This window comes from Xyrauchen texanus, chromosome 24 (genome assembly GCF_025860055.1).
Source record: "Xyrauchen texanus isolate HMW12.3.18 chromosome 24, RBS_HiC_50CHRs, whole genome shotgun sequence".
NCBI classification, from domain to species: Eukaryota; Metazoa; Chordata; class Actinopteri; order Cypriniformes; family Catostomidae; genus Xyrauchen; species Xyrauchen texanus.
This window is the reverse complement of record NC_068299.1, coordinates 20,777,281-20,794,820: the sequence shown is the minus strand read 5'-3', so window position 1 is coordinate 20,794,820 and position 17,540 is coordinate 20,777,281. Positions and strand designations below refer to the sequence as shown.

The following is a 17,540-nucleotide window of genomic DNA, read 5'->3' as shown; positions in this document are numbered from 1 at the left end:
AAATGTTGCATTCATAGTAACACTCTTTTGAACCCTATTATTCCATCCCACCCCCAAAAATGTGTCGTCTTTTATTCCTGAAGGACATCTGGGTTTAATATTTATCTAAAGGAACATAAGAGTGTCATTGCAACTTATATCTTCATTAAAATGATTATTAAGAAAAGGTCAATCAGCATATTTAGCCATTATGGTAATAGCAAATCATTGATAGCTATCTCTTCAGTATTTAGCTACTGTAGTGTAAAAGGCAAGCACCATTTGGAGACTGGGTCATCAGGGTTATTGTTTACATTTTAAAATAGCTTAAACACAGCTGAAGATGCAGAATAGTTATTATGGATTCATACAGCTTCCCTGATGCAAAAGTCAGGAGTTCGTTGGAAATCCGTCAGCGACTGTTCAAAAGCCTCCAGTCATGTGCATATCGATGTGACGTCATTTTGTGGAATAAAATGCGAATACGCGCTATGAGCGACGCTCAGTTCAATTTCGCGAGGGTAATGTATGAAGGCATGTGACAGATTTATCAAGCAGTCATAAACAAAATCGTTCCGTGTAGGGGCTGATAGCTGCTCTTCCAACAGCTGACTGTCTTGACGCAAAGGTTTGGACTCTGGAGCGTTTCGAAGTCGGAGAGTATCAACACCGAAGCGCGTGATTGATAAACCGCACGCGCGAATAGAGCGCGAATAGAACTTGAGCTCGAATCTTCCCCTCATTGCATTTGCCATGGAAACCAGTGGCAACATTTCGGACTCTTTCTATCCGCTCTCTAATCCAGTGATGTCGAACAGCAGTGTGTTTTGCCGAAACTTCAGCAACAGCTCCAGCCTTATGAACCTGAACAGCTCCAGATGTGACAGAACGACTGATCAGGACAAAAGCTCAACTCCAGTGATAGTCGCAATCATCATCACCGCGCTATACTCTATAGTGTGTGTGGTGGGACTGGTGGGGAACGTCCTCGTCATGTATGTTATAATAAGGTAAGTGATGACACGTAGGTAAATAGCTTTACATGTAGTCTGACCACTGCTTATGTAGCCTATCCTTAAAACATTTGAGATGGTTCACTGCCTCTGAAAATAGCATCAAATAGTTGCTCTTATAAGGTGTCCAGGAGAGAGAGACCTGTTGAAATGCTCATCAGATGGTTTTCTGGCCATCTTTTAACGGTAAAACGGATCGTAAACAGCACGTAGAACCTTCTGTTCTCTCTTGCGTCGCTTTCGTATAGATTAGCTAACATAAGGTATCAATTTTCTTTAAAGTCAGTAAGGAGTCACGGTCTGAAAAAAAGGATCACATGCTATATTTCAAATATGTTTTCTTAAATAAAAAGATGCGTAAATGTATTTTTTGACTCGCATTATTACTAATTAATACGAAATATAAATATATTGAATGTACTAATAAATAATGATATTTTTTTCTTGCCAGTGTGTAAAACATGGTACATTAGAACAACGTGTAAAAGAACATAACATTTTCATCCACATTAATTTCTCACTCCAAATGATAAATTAAGTATGCATACTTCAAGGAAGTAGCCTAAGTAGAATAAATCAAATCTGTGCTGAAGCTTCACATGAATTATCGATATTGAAATGCAGCAGAAAGTAAATGGCTCCTAATAACTTAGTAAATACAGCATATTTGTATACATGCCCATGCTTCCTTTCCCTCTTACATTTACATTTCACAGCTGTCAACTGCTAAGCTGATTCAGGGGTGGTTTTCTGTCTCATCAAACCATACACACGAAACACACCTGATCTAAACCTGATGCTCAAACGGCATCTCAATAATGGTACCAACACAGTAATTTCTCCTCTAACGGAATTTAATTAATTTTAATGAGTAAAGAGGGGTGGGGTGCTGGGGCTTTTTTATTTTTATTTATTAAAATTCACACGAATAGTGTGGCACTAAATTTCAGATCATGCATATTAATACTGTGTGCAATTTTGAGATTATGTAAGATGCTGAATGCTGAGAACTTTTATATTCACCTCAAACAGAATGATATTGGCTCATCAGGAATGTCATTTGAATTTGAAGATTCTGTGTGAGAGGTGTACAGACATTTAAATCCATTTTAAATTGCATAAGCAGGCCATTGCTTATATGTGACCCCTGCATAAGGTCACCTGATTTCCTTTGCTTTGTGAAGCCTCTGAGATTTCTGAGCATTTATGAGCAACAAATCACAGTTTTAGAGGAAGCTGCTTACTGTGGGAAACACAAGTCAAATTTGCCCAACAGATGCAATCTACTACTGTGATTAATGTGCTGATTGCAGCTTGCAATTGGTTTATCGACCCTCATCATGTGGTTATAAAATCAACCTCAGGAGAAAATATAAAATCTTGAGTGATGACATGAGTCAATTCAAATAGTCACTGCAATTCAACGTACATTATGATGTTTCCTCTCGCACAGTTATCTAAAAAGCTCAGGGACAAGACTGATAGTGAAATCGCTTTGCTTTAGATTCCCAACTGATGTTTTGTTCACATTAGGGAAAGTGCTTGAAAGTCAAACCAAATGCAAAAGTAACTCAAATTTAATTGTATTTTTATTCTTTGTATTTTTTGTATGTGTCCGTGGTTGCTAGTATGGAGGAATTGTGTATACATATATATATATATATATATGTATACACAATTCCTCCATACTCCATACCATTCCTCCGCATTGAAGGAGTTCCTATCTATGTTGGGCACTTCTTGGCTGCTTTTCTTTATTATTTGGTCCAAGTCATCAATTTCAAAATATATATATATTTTTTTATTAAATTGTAGTTTTATAATGAAATAAATGAATATGTTGGCACAATTATATTTTTGTCTACAAAACTGTTTTCAAACATTTAAGCATACGCCTTCAGATCATAAGATTATATATATATTGAAAGCAAAACCAAATGCAAAAGTAACAAAAATTAATTTCCTTTTTCTTCCATTTCAGACATGGTGCGACCCAATTCATACACTTCTGCACTATTCTACTTCATTTTGTTGTATAAATAGTGCGTGTAGTATGTTTACACCTAAATGTCAAACGTGCACTACAAGCACAGGCATAGATTTAGGTAGAGATGATTGCGGTGATGTCAACTTTCAGAAATTCTAAAATGTCCCGACCAACATTTGGGAAAATGTACAACTTAGAAAATATTGAAACTTTATAATGTTTTTATTTTCTTTTTAATGACTATTAAAAATGGGATGGTGGGTATCACTGTCACCTCACAACAAGAAAATCTCTGGTTCGAGTCCTGGCTCACTCAGGGCCTATTTATGTGGAGTTTGCATGTTTTCCCTGCGTATGCATGGTTCACAGGTCAAGTGAATTGGAGACTCTAAATTGCCCGTAGGTGTGAGTGAAAGTGTGAATGTGTATAATCCTTTAAACTAATAGATTTAAGCAAGCATACTTAGGGGTATAATATCTCCCACCTAAGTCCAAGTCAAAAAATGTCCTGAGTTTTAAATGTGGCCCAATGGAAGATTCTGCGTTTACAGGTGGTAAGTGCCCTCTTGAGGAAGACTATGGAAGACACCTTTGAATTTTATCAACCAGGTAAGGGGGTGGATTAGGTGTGCATGATTTTAAAATGCTAGAATAACTGCACAGACTACTGTTTGCCATCCCAAATTAAGAATTTAGTCATGGCCAGTGTGGCTGCACGATAAATAAATATTTTTTTTGGAATACAAATTAACTTGCGATATGATTTTAACGCATTCATCCATAAAGTTGATAAATATACAGGGAGCATAAATGTTAGACACACATATAGTATGTGTGTGTTTCTATGATGATATTGGTGTGTGTGTGAGAGTTGAGAAAGCAGCTCGTCAAAATTAGTTGGTCTATGTCAACACAAGTATTTTAACTAATATTTCATATTTTATGCACACAATGTATAGCATACATTTAGTAATTACATGTTTTATTTTGCACACAGTAGAAGACTATTAGGATAGATAGGAAAAGCATGTTTTTTCTATAAAATACAGGAATACATTTGGGGGTTGGCTGGGTAGCTCAGTGAGCAAAGATGCTGAATACCACCCCTGGAGTCAGGAGTTCTAAGCAACCAAATTGGCCCGGTTGCTAGGGAGGGTAAAGACAAATGGGGTAACCTCCTCGTGGTCGCTATAATGTGGTTCTCATTCTTGGTGGGGCACATGGTGAGTTGTGCGTGGATGCCATGGAGAATAGCATGAAGCTATAGGGAGCCTCCACATGCGCTATGTCTCCGCGATAACGTGCTAAACAAGACACGTGATAAGATGCACGGATTGACAGTCTCAGAAACGGAGGCAACTGAGATTCGTCCTTCACCACCCGGATTGAGGCGAGTCACTACACCACCACAAGGATTTGGAGCACATGGGTAATTGGGCATTCCAAATTGGGGAGAAAAGGGGAGAAAATACCTTTGTGATCAAAATAGTGATAGTAAAAAAACAGGAAAATATTTTATATGGTGGGGCAGAAGAATAGAAAATGAGACTTGTTATATGAGGAAATATTGTGCCTATATACACTATAATTTCTTGCATTCTTAATATCAATATTTTGAAAAATGTCCTCCTTGCAATATGTCGCTAGACTCATTACCAACTTTCAAACCAAACCTTTGTCCTTGACTACAAGTACCTGGACAACATGATTACATGGGAAGTTGTCATGTTGTTTCAGAGAGTTCCGGTACCCTAGGGATCGGCCACATTATGCTGACGCAAACACAAATGAACATCTTCTATCAGCAGTTTTTGCAATTTGTGTCCGTTCAAAGTGTCACTTCTGATAGCTGAAACATTTTTCAATTTGGGACAATACTACACTTTGACAATTCATACAATACATTCTTGAGTGCACATACTGTATAGTGTACAGTAAGTGCACAGTGTACCATTTGGGACATGGCTATAGTCACAGGAGTATTTCTTTAAAATCAAGATCAAAGGCACTTGTGAAACCTGTCACTCTTGTAAGTCATTTTTTTATCTTTTAAGAATTTATAGAGTTCTACATTAAATTATCTTAATACAAAGTCTAAATGTTCTTCTCAGAAACAGTTGTTTAATCATATTTTAAAGTCGCTTTTATTTTTGTCGTCAAACTGCTAAAAAATAAACACAGCTTTATATATGTTATCTGTAATTGCACTGAAATTCTGAAGACAAAATACAGTATGCAATGTAAATGCAATTGCTCTTCAATGCTTTAAAAAATGCAAGATAAAACAAAGTTTATCTGTTGAATTTTTTGCTTTACATCCACACAGCTTAACGCTCTGTAAATTGGAGCTCACTGAATAAATGGTCAGAATCCTTTTTTAATGCCTGTGAAGCCCTCATCCGCAGATAATTGCATTTGGATTCCTGTTGTTTAAACCTGTAAAAGATCCCATGTTTAGGCATTCTCGCAAGTGATAGAATCACAGTGGTGTGGGAAATTAGTTTTAAGTGCTGAGAGAGGATTAATGCTGTAAATTCAAATATACGTTTTGTTGTCAAAGCAAAGCTCATGTGGTTGTTTTCAACATATCAGCTCCTGCAATAACTGCATCCACTACATGTGTCCTGCTGCAGGCAGCTTGATAGAAGCAAACCAGAAATAAATGGAAAACATTCATCATTGGTATTTCTCTAGGCTCAAGGACACATGAATTAAAGTATAGCTTTGTACATGTCAGTGAATTTTGGATTGAGGTTCCTCGTGCGTGGGGCACTAAATCATCATGAAAACAGGCTAGTTGTGTTTTTACTGCTGTTCCATAGAAAAGTACACAAAAGAGGAGCAAAAAAATCAATACAGTACACAATTTCTCTCATTTGTTTTATGAATCAAAAGCTTATTGATAGTCCTTCCTTTATTGTGGCAAATTTTCCCCTCAATTAGTGCCAAATGAACCTGAACATTTAATTGTGAAGATAAATGTGAAACTTATCAACAGACAACTAGGAGAGGGGTTATTAATACTATGCTAAGACTTGAGGACAGTCTCCAAGCCTCTGGTTTCTGACAGCTATACCCCATCCTCTGCTGACTTTTGCACTCTTTTCGCTTTACAGTGTTTTGAACTCTGCTTCTGAATGTTCAGGGAGATGTACCCATTACGTATACTGAGCTAACAAAAGGGACGATAGCCACAAATGTTTATTGGCCCTTGTGCAAGCTTAATGGTTCTTATGATCCATTATAAAATATGTGTAAATAGGGCCTCTTTCAGGAAGGAAGTGAGCAAGTGTTTGTAAAGGTGAAATTTTGTAATATTGAAAAAATGTATCTGAAGAAAAATAGTGACCTAGACTGAAGGGGCCTGGGTAGCTCAGTGAGTATTGACCACCCCTGGAGTCAAGTTTGAATCCAGGGTATGCTGAGTGACTCCAGCCAGGTCTCCTAAGCAACCAGATTGACCCAGTTGCTAGGGAGGGTAGAGTCACATGGGGTAAACCTCCTCATGGTTGTGATTAGTGGTTCTCGCTCTCAGTGGTAAATTGTGCAAACATCTTATCACATGGCTCGTTGCGCATGACACCGCAGAGACTCCGCATGTGGAGGCTCATGCTACTCTCCGTGGTGTCATGCACAATGAGCCATGTCATAAGATGCGTTGAATGATGGTCTCAGAAGCGGAGGCAACTGAGACTTGTCCTCTGCCACCTGGATTGAGGTGAGTTACCGCACCACCATGAGGACCTACTAAATATTCTGAATTGGCATTCGAAATTGGGAGAAAAGGGGAGAAAAATACAAATAAAAAAGTGACCTAAATTTAAAATGTTATGTCTGGCTCCTATTTGTTATTATGAGTGTTGTTGCTGAATAATCTACTCAGTGCAAACAAAAGCTTTTTCTAAGATGTAACATGACTTGATGAATGGACATTTAGTGTAGGATATAAAGCTCTGTCAACCAATGCTTGGTGATGGGCTGGAGCTGCTGCTGTGCTGTGAGAGTGAACTAAATGAGAATGTTTGAAAGGATGTGAGAGACAGCCAAGCTCCTCTTCAGAATCATCGTACAGTCCCTTCCCAGGATGATACGGTGAAATGAATACTAAAAGTATGATTAGTGCAACATAATGTTTATTGTAAAAGTTTATCGCACATTCTCTTCTTCGATTTATATTTTACATGATGTCTTTACCTTTTAAATTTCAATTAATAGAAGCAATAAAAATGTAGTAAAATGGAAAAAAATTAAGCACTTGCACAATTAAACATTAGCACATTTAGTTAAGGCACGTAAATGCATAGAACATTAAGGAAAAAATGAAAATGATGGTATAATTTACTCACCATCATGTGGTTCCAAACCTTTATGACTTTCTCCTTTCTGTGGAACACAAACAGTGAAACTTTGAATTTCAATTTTTCAGTTTCAATGAATGGGAACAGGAGCTTTCAAACTTTAAAAAGGATGAAAAACCCATATATAAGTATAATAAAAGTGGTCCTTATGACTACATTCCAAGCATTCTGAAGTAAAACAATAGCTTTCGCTGATAATTTTCCAGTTTCCACTGTTATTGTAACTCGGATCACTGAGTCAGTTAAACTCAAAAACAGGTTCAGTTTGATTTGTAAACAAATCATTCAGATTGGACCTTTTAAACTAGACCTTTTAAAATGATTTGTTTTCTGGCTTTGGTTAAGACTGTTCAAAGCCAAAACAGACTTCTTGGGATATATCAGACTCACTGTGTGACAGAGCTACAGACTGACTTGCATGATTTGTCAGCACCCCTAATTTTTTCACGTGTCTGACAGATATCAAAACTCCACCTGACAGCCACCTAAGTGGCATGGAAACATACAGACAAGCTGGCCCGTTGGTGCTACAGTAGACTGCAGGTGCTGGACTGCTGGACTCCAGCCTAACAACTGTGCCTGTAGACTGTGTCAGTTATTCAAAAATGTAAATGTTGCCTTTCATTAGTTTTAAATCAGCAAAGGCAACTCATGCATGACTCACCCAGATTAGTTTGTCTTGGTCCATTTTGGTCACATTATGATCTTTTCCTATGCCAGTCTGAGGGCTTTCAAATCTAAGCAGCGCATAATGACAAAAAGGGAAAAGGCTTTTGATTTATTCATCTGTTTCTATCCCTTTTCTTCTTTCCTTGCATTTTTAAATAATACAATTGCATAATTTAAAACAAAGTTTACTGTTACATTCATTTGAGAAGCTTGTTATTTGGATTGACAGCTTGCCTTTGAAGGCTGATAATTGGATATTCAAAGAGTATTTTTATTATTAAACATGCTATTAACCAAAGAGACATTATTTACGACCAGCAAGTTATTTTTAAGCTTTGATGCAGAGTCATCATATATTTTTGTGACGCACACTCCCCACTTTATGAAAATTATAAGCCATTCAAATACACACTGAAAGTATTTACTGCAGTGCCTAATTTACAATCACCATTAAGTTATTATTCTTTGTGTTTGTTTGTTTTTTTAACAAGTATTGGGAAATTTAAGAACATTGCAATATGTCCACATCAATGAGCAGGTTGCACACAACTAGATGGCACAAGAAATCTGCACGTTCTGGTGTTCCCTAGCAACAAGGAAGTCCTTGGTTTTATGATCACAACAAAATCTGATTTGCCTGGCTGCTACACTCTTCCTTTATCTCTTCCAAAAGTAATTTGTAAATGTATTGTCTTTGAAACCATTATTAAATGAAAGCAAGCAATGGGTAATTTGAGTCATATAGTCTGCCTTTTGTTTTTAATCAATTATGTTTTTTTCTCCATACAATTTTAACAGTAATAATGGAACCAAAAGACATTTTTTGATTGTTTGTTAATTTGCAATTTATGGAATAAATAACGAGAATGCAACTGTAACAGAAAGAAATTGTTATTTTGCCATAAATATTCTTACCTTCAAGGCCTGAAGGTGCAAGTGCAAAATCCCCATTTGTTCTGTTTATGTCATGTTTTATGAGCATTAGCTGTCTCCAAACGTACAGAAATAATTATTATTCTCAGACATTTTAAATCAGTTCTGATTCACTCAAAATCTTAAACTAATTTACATGGTTAAAGACCTCCTTCAACATTCCAGTGTTTTAAGCTTTGAATTGTTTCCTTCAAGAATTCTAGAGAGTGTTTTATCTGTAGAAGGCAAGCGTCCGTCTTCATCTCAAAGTTGACAGATGTGGATGTCCCTTCTGAACTTGTTTTACCCTATGGACTGGGCTCCGTGCTGTCCTAATGTCACACCTAATTCTTTCCATAAATAACAATGCACACCGTCCTCAAGGTTAATGTGAGGGCTTTATTATTTTGGTGCAAAGTTAAATTTTGAAAGTTCTTGCAGAAGGTGGCTGGCCTAATTTACCAAAGTTCAGGGGAATAAACCTGCTGAAAAGTACTGCTTAGACAAGCATGAGTTTTCATGGTGGTCACTTTGTTTTGTGCTGGTTTGGAGCTTGTCTAGCTCAGTGGTTCTCAACTGGTTTTTCTTCAGGACCCAATTTTTACATTGAGCATCATGTGGCAACCCAATACAGAACCAAATTTGTATATATTACTTGTCCGTGTTAGTGCCTGCCTAATTTGGCTAGCTTCTACAAACTAATACATTAATTTCTACCAAAATAACAGTAGAGTTTGACTGGACACACAGCCTTTGATGTCAACAACAAAAGATATGAGACGAGTTTCTCCTCTTTTTAAAATAAGCCCATTTATTGGCTATCATGCCTATGCATGATTATATGGTCAGTTGAATTGTATTAATTAGCATTGTTTTTTCCTGCTGTCCACTACATCAGAATCCCTGCTATCCTGCGCTCCAGTTGAGACCCACAACTCTGTTGATGGACCAGCTATGGTGAGCTTTTGAGCTGGGAAGAAGGTTGGAGATGAATACATTTTTAATGTGCTTCTAGTAAGAGGTGTTCACAACAAAGGGCAGCTCCTCCACTCAGTGATTGCACTAAAGTCTGCCTTTTCACCTCAGAAGTCTTTAATGTTTAGTACAGACCAGCAATGCATCCTTGAAGTGCCCTCATAATTAGTCAGTGCCCTTTGGGGAATATAAGGGCTGTGATCATTTGTAATGACTGCCAGTCTAAACTCTTGTCTCGTATTTTCCAGTTAGTGATGAATGAATCCATACCTCACCATTGTGAAACTGTTTGTGTGGTAATATGAGGATTTTTGCAAATGTTTTACAGTTTGATAGCATTCATTTTTATGTAATGATTTTTTGTTTCTAAAGAATATCATGATGTATAATTGCCTGTTAACTTCATCTACTTGGAAATATATGGAATATTATATATGGAAAATGTATCTTGTTATTTTTTAATGTTTTATAATTAAAATATGTAAAATAGGTGAAATCGTTCTACCTGCAATGTGGTATTCCCTTGAAATCCAATAACTGAATCAAGTTCAAGATGTCAAGCCAATATCAATATCTGGCATGTAAATGGGATTGGAGGCTTAGCCAGTCCATATTACAGATGTAGTTCTTTGACCTTCAAGTATTCTGTGACTTCTGTTTACATGTTTCTTGGTGTGTCGTGCTTTCCTGCATTTTTTCTTTGACAATGAGCTAAGCTTAGGGCCTACTGCCACATCTATCAAATGTAGACATGCCGATGTGGTTTTGCAAAAACCATGCTCTAGCAATATATTTCTTTCTGTCCAGTGTAAATATCTGGACTGACTTAGCTATGTTCTGATTTATATGTATTTCTTTTAAAGTTAAACATTGGAACTTCGACAAACCATGGACCTTGTAATGGCTGGTAGTTTATATAGTGTTGTATGTTTATATAGTGATATATAGCTCATCATTTGTCACGTCCTCCGCTATTGCAATAAATCAGAAATGTGTATTTTCATGGTCCAAATTGGCTCATGTTTTTTATCTTTTGTTTGTACCATATTTTGTAACGAATTATGGTATTGCTTTTATCTGGATGTTGTGTTTAACAGAAGAATAGCATTCATACAGAAGAGTATCTAGTTCCAAAAGAAGTCTTTTGCATTCCTAATAAAATGCCAGTATATCTGAATATGCTTTTGTCCAGTTTAAGCAATTAAATGGGTAGATCTGCAATTTCTTGAAATTAAACGGTCTGATTTGATATACCGTCTGCAATAATCCTTTGAAAATTCCTCATTAAGGAAGAGACAGAGGCCTAAAGATGGACAGTAGATGTGGCATTTCAGTGTTTCATGGAAATGAAACATGTCCCAATGAATTATGTATTATTCATGCATATTTTAGCTTATTTAGCTAGATGCAGGAAACACTTTGTTCTCCCATTTTTATATTCCTAGACTAAATGGCTGTTTAAATCAATATCTCATTTTTATCATGATTGACAGAATATCCTCCTTGAGAGAATATGCTCTATTATTCATAGGTTTTTCTATTGGACAACAGCTTGAAAATGTCTTCCATTCATTTATCTATCCATCCATCCATCCATCCATCCATTAATCCTTGATCCACATTCTAAGTATTTGCAAATTAAGAGAGGGGTTCTTGTATTCTACACTTTGTATTTTCCACGATAAAACATCCAAACTGTTGCAGGATCATAGAATGTATTATTCTTTTAGGTTTAAACTTCATCTGATCCAAACATTTCTTTATATATGGTATACAAACCTTCCCAGTTGTAATTTCCAATTTGTCTGCTCTTTGAGAGACCTTTCCTGCTTAGTCGTTATTATTAGATCCTACTGTATTATAATTTATGCGGGTATTACTGCACATTTGTCATCAATAAACCAAGCATACACCAACGTGAGTCTTTAGTTCTCTTACAATTACACATTCCTATTTTTATTCGACAGTTATTAAACATAGCTCGAAAGCTTGCAAATACAGGATGGAGTTGATTATATATTACTCAATATGGCAATGGTGGACGACAACATTTGCATAATGATGTACATAATGGTTGTTATTTGTCCTCTTACATTAACATTTCAATCAAGGTCACTGTTGTATTGATATTTTACCATAATTTGCATTTGCTTACTTCCCTAATGGCTTGAAGAACAATGTGTATTGTAAATTAAATATATTTCAGTAATATGGAAAAAGGTATAATCCAAATAGGATTGAAATTGCTAGTTTTTGCTTTAATAACCTTCACTTCCATTGCTCACCTTGATCTAACTGATTTTTATTTCATGTTCAGAATTTCGCTTCTTAACAGTTATCGTAATGATTTCAATCTGTTTTGAACCATTGCAGATACACCAAAATGAAAACTGCAACCAACATCTACATCTTCAACCTTGCTTTAGCGGATTCCCTGGCGACAAGCACGCTGCCATTCCAGAGTGTCAACTACCTGATGGGTACATGGCCTTTTGGAGATGTGATGTGCAAGATTGTCATGTCCATTGATTATTACAACATGTTTACCAGTATCTTCACCCTCACCACTATGAGCATTGACCGCTACATAGCTGTGTGTCACCCGGTTAAAGCCTTGGACTTCAGAACACCCCGTAATGCCAAGATTGTCAACGTGTGTAACTGGATCCTTTCGTCTGCCATTGGGCTCCCTGTCATGGTCATGGCCTCCACCACTATTGAGTACCGCGACAGTTGTATGTTTACACCATATTCTCCTATATACAGTAAATGTTAAATTCAGATATTAGTGCAGTTATGTATGGCTTTAATTTTCTTAAGCTAATAAAACAAAACAAAAATCGAATAAATCACTATTACTATTAGAAACATACAGTATTTACTATGACTATTGCTGCACGTTTTCTTGATTATTGCAGACTCAAAATTACTGAATTTGCTCCTCAAAAATTGCAATGCCATTTGCAAACATTTTTTGTGTTGTTTTAAAGAAATTTGTGACAATGCTGCATACATGCAATTAACTGTAAATATTTGTGTGAATAATAACTGAATATGCAGCTAGCAAGCAAAAAAATATAAATACACACAAAAATACCATACACTTAAGAGGTGAAACTTGTGATATTGATAAAACGAGTTCAGTGGAAGACCCTTAAAGGGTTAGTTCAGCCAAAAATGTTAATTATCTCATCATTTACTCACCCTCATGATATCCCAGGTGTGTATGACTTTCTTTCCTCTGCAGAACACATTTGAAGAAAAATAGAAATATATCTTAGCTCAGTGCATCCTTAAAATCCAAGTGGATGGTGATCAGACCTTTGAAGCTCCAAAAACATCATCCAAACAACTGTCTTACAAACAGAAACAATTGCTTTTGGTGTGAAAAAGATCAATATTTACAACTACAACGGTTCACTTCCGGTTAGCAATGGAATACACGTGCGACTAATCGTGTTGGCATGTTCACGCAAGGACATGTGTGTCACAGCTGGAAGAGCAGCGCTGTTTACAACTGAGTTGGAGGAACGCTGGAAAGACGCTTTTTGGGTTTTGGTTTAGATCTGCATGTGTATTTGTATGCTTTTCACAATGGTCCATTTGTGTGCTTATCATGGATGTCTCAACCGAGATTCCATCAACAAATTGCCAACGCGAATTCATCACACGAGTGACTGCGTGAACTCAGCATTCGACGGGTTACGTCACACGCATATACCGCTGCTTACCAATTATTAAATATTGATTTTCTTAGCACCAAAAGCGATCGATTCTCTTTATAAGACATTAAAGAGCAACATGCAGGTTGGACACCCCTATATAGCATAGTGTATGTTGATGATAAAACAACTAGATTTTCTGAACTGGAGTAATATATATTTAGCCATTAACGATATTTTGAGATAAATTGTGATAAAATAACTTCCGCGTCTATAAAGCACTAACCGGAAGTGACGATGGGCGAGGGAGTCTGGTCAAGTTCAAGCTCAGGTTACAATGGATGCGGATGAAGAAACTGAGTTCTCCGGTGTGGTTTTGCAATTTACTGGAGAGTATAACGTTAGCCTACGGGGATACAAAATCAGACGGGAGGGCCTAGAAGGAAAATGATGGACACGATGTCCTGACAGGCTGGAATTCGTGCAACCAGCACAAACACAATAATTTACCATTATGGCTTCTCTAAAACTCGATCTAAAACTTTCTGTCTCTCACTACTGCTCTAACTACATCAACACCCAACAATAGAGAGCTGACCGCGAGCTCTTTTTTTTTTGCCTCGCCCTACGTCATATGACGCGTTGCTATAGCGGGAAAGGCGTATTCCAGAGCCTAGCACATTTTCATCAAAATCTCTACATCAAATGAGATTTCATTAGTAATTTCTGCATATGTGTTTTTAAAAGACCTCTGCAGACAATATAATGTATTAATTCAGTTATAAATTCAACCTGCATGTTGCTCTTTAATTTAACCGCTGGAGTTGTTTGGGTGATGTTTATGCTGAGTGCCTGTTCTTTTTGGAGCTTCAAAGGTCTGATGACCATCAACATGCCTTTCAAGGACCTACTGAGCTATGATATTTAATTTTTTTTCTTCAAATGTGTTACTGAGATAAGTAGTATTCAGCTGGTCCTGTTATTGCCACTTGGTGGCCCCCATGAGGCAGCCCAGCTCAATGTAGATAAATCAGCTTTTATTAAGTTATATTAATGGAATCTTTGGAATCACATGATTTTAACATATTTTTAAAAGTACTATTTGTTTAATATTTTTTAATGAGCACACATTTAAACAAGACTGTAAACTTTTATTACTGTGGAGACAGAAATTGTAAACACAAGAGAAGTGCTGAGGCAGAAAATTGTTATTGAGCGAGTTTAGATTGGTGTTGCTTTCAGTCATTTGGAAGGAAAATCAAAAGGATGTCTCATGGCCGTAAAAAAAAAAGAAAGGTTTGGGTTTCTGGTGTACCATTAACAATGCCTTAATGTAATAATTACAAGTGGGGTAAATATGTATTTTTTGCAAATACCTAAGTCTAAATTTATTTTCACGCATCTCACCATGAATTATTGTCCTGTGGTATGTTTCTGTGTGCGTGTGTGATACATATATATATATTCTTACTTTCACAGCATTTGCCATCACCGACTGCATATTGATCTTTCCCCATCCTCCCTGGTACTGGGAGAATCTCCTAAAGATCTGTGTCTTCATTTTTGCCTTCATCATGCCTGTACTCATTATCACAGTCTGTTACGGCTTGATGATTCTTCGCCTAAAAAGTGTACGCATGCTGTCTGGCTCCAAGGAAAAGGATCGCAACCTGCGGCGCATCACCCGAATGGTACTGGTGGTGGTGGCGATTTTCATCATCTGCTGGACCCCGATCCACATCTTTGTTATTATCAAGGCACTTGTGACCATCCCCAACTCACTCCTCCAGACCGTCACCTGGCATTTCTGCATTGCTCTCGGTTACACCAACAGCTGCCTCAACCCGGTCCTCTATGCCTTTCTGGATGAGAACTTCAAGCGATGTTTCCGGGAGTTCTGTGTTTCCAGTCCGTCCGTGCTGGACCTGCAAAACTCCACACGCACCAGGAACCCCCAGCGTGAGGGCCAGTCTAGTGGCCACACGGTAGATAGGACCAATCAGCAGGTATGACTAGTCCTGGAGATGTCATCGCTGGAGTCGCACTGCCAGCCCAGTGTTGACATGAGCTCAGAGGTCACGCAGGTCACCACAGGTGTCTGACATCTTGTCGGGGACATGAAGTTTATTCAAAGTTTTCAGTTTTCACTGCATTTAAAATATTATTTTAAAACATATTTAGATTTGAACTTGCTTTTCTGACCAACATAGTAATTTAGTTAAGCTGTCTTATTCAATTATGTTTCTTGGGAGCAATTCAAATGAATAATTAAATGACTGTTGGACATGACACACTGTTTCTGTAATTTACTGTAAACTTCATATAACTGCGAAGACAAAAAGAACTGTCTCTTGCAACAATGGATAATTTTCAAGCTTAAGTGGTGACAAATTGTTTGTGCTTGCACGCTGATGCAAATTTCTTGTTCTAATGTAAACGTCCAATGTGATTGTCTAGTAGACACTCACATTGAGACATTTTGTCTGAAAAAAATATTTTATGCTTTAGAATACCTTCAAGATCTTTGTTTTTATATATATATATATATATATATATATATATATATATATATATATATATATATATGCAGCATCATAAATAAATTATTCACTGTAGAATCAGTTTTTAGAAAGATGGCACAGAATATTTACTGTAGATATAGTTGTAATTTTATGTTACACTGCTATTATATGATATTACACAAGTGCAAGTGTTAGTAATTATTTGCTGTGGTTCTGCAAAATGGACCAAGATTATAAAATGGTATTTTACAAGTTGAGTTAGTTTGTACAGTATGCCCAAAAGTGAAAATTCTGTCATCAAGATGTTCCAGATTCAAATTACTTTCTTTCAGGCAGAATGACAGTCTCTGTCACCATTCACTTTAATTGCATTTTTTTTTTCATTCAGTTGAAATGACTGGTGAGTGAGACTGTCATTCTGCCTACTCAGAACTCTGTTAATATCCTTTGTTCTGATTATCAGAGTTGCATTGACACTAGATTTCTAATATTTCATTGAACATCTGACATTTCTTTGAGAGACATTGGTTCCCTTACGACTCAGTACACTTGACATTGAGTGCTAACACATATGGGTTGTCCTTTCACACAACCTAGTTGAAACCTCTCTACAATAACGGCAATATTCTAATATTGGTTATGGTATTTGAGCCTTGCCCTTTTAGGCGTGAAGCTGTCCATTATAAAAGCAGGTGCACAAACACCATTCCTCAGAATTTTCTTCTTACAAGACAGTGATTCATCTCTCGTCAAGACGCCCTCTACTGCTTCACAGTTGACTACACGAGTCAGCAGGCGGAATCTTCATGGCAACGAGAAGACTCTCCACTCCTCTGCAGTGTTCTTAGCCTCGCCGCTTGATGCTTTGCTGGTGAATGGGCCGCTTCAGCATCCTGATTCCCCGCAGTGCTTCGGCAGGTGTTGTGTATCCTTACAAAGCAATTGTATATTGTGTATTGTGTGTATAAATATATACAAAAGAGTAAATTATGTGTTAGCGTCTTTTTTCAAAGATGTCGTTCCGTAAGTGTACCTTATGCTGGCACATGCCCCATGAGCCCCTCGATTTCCATGCAACACGTCTAAGCCTATACATTATGTGTGTGACGAGCTCCGGCCCTTCATAGGAGTGCGTGGCATCGTCTTGTTCTACGGTTCTGATGCTGGGGATGATTACGATGTCATGTCTCTCATTGCTTCAGGCGAGTGGTCAGTGGATGATGCTGCCGCCCCTCCCCCCATACTTTGCGTCCTTTCAAGGGTGGTCGAAGAGCTTGATATCGAGTGGTCTCCTCCAGAGGAACCTACACAATCTCACCTTGATGAATGTTTCCTGCAGTGTGGATGCCGTAAAGCAACCATGTCTTGCAGATCTGTCTCGTTCTTCCCTGAAGTTCATAACAAACTGTCAAAATCCTGCCGTGCGCTCTAATCAGCTCACCCGGGCAGCGATTACATCCTCT

The 17,540-nt window shown here is 37.3% G+C and overlaps 1 protein-coding gene across 1 annotated transcript; it reads left to right on the top strand.

Moving 5' to 3' along the window:
* Nucleotides 1–508: 508 nt before the first annotated feature.
* On the top strand, nucleotides 509–15,988 carry oprm1 (opioid receptor, mu 1). Its single transcript, XM_052090079.1, has 3 exons — nucleotides 509–989; nucleotides 12,267–12,628; nucleotides 15,035–15,988. The coding sequence occupies exons 1-3, from the start codon at nucleotides 733–735 to the stop codon at nucleotides 15,565–15,567; spliced, it is 1,152 nt and encodes a 383-aa protein (XP_051946039.1). The 5' UTR covers nucleotides 509–732; the 3' UTR covers nucleotides 15,568–15,988.
* Nucleotides 15,989–17,540: the final 1,552 nt, after the last annotated feature.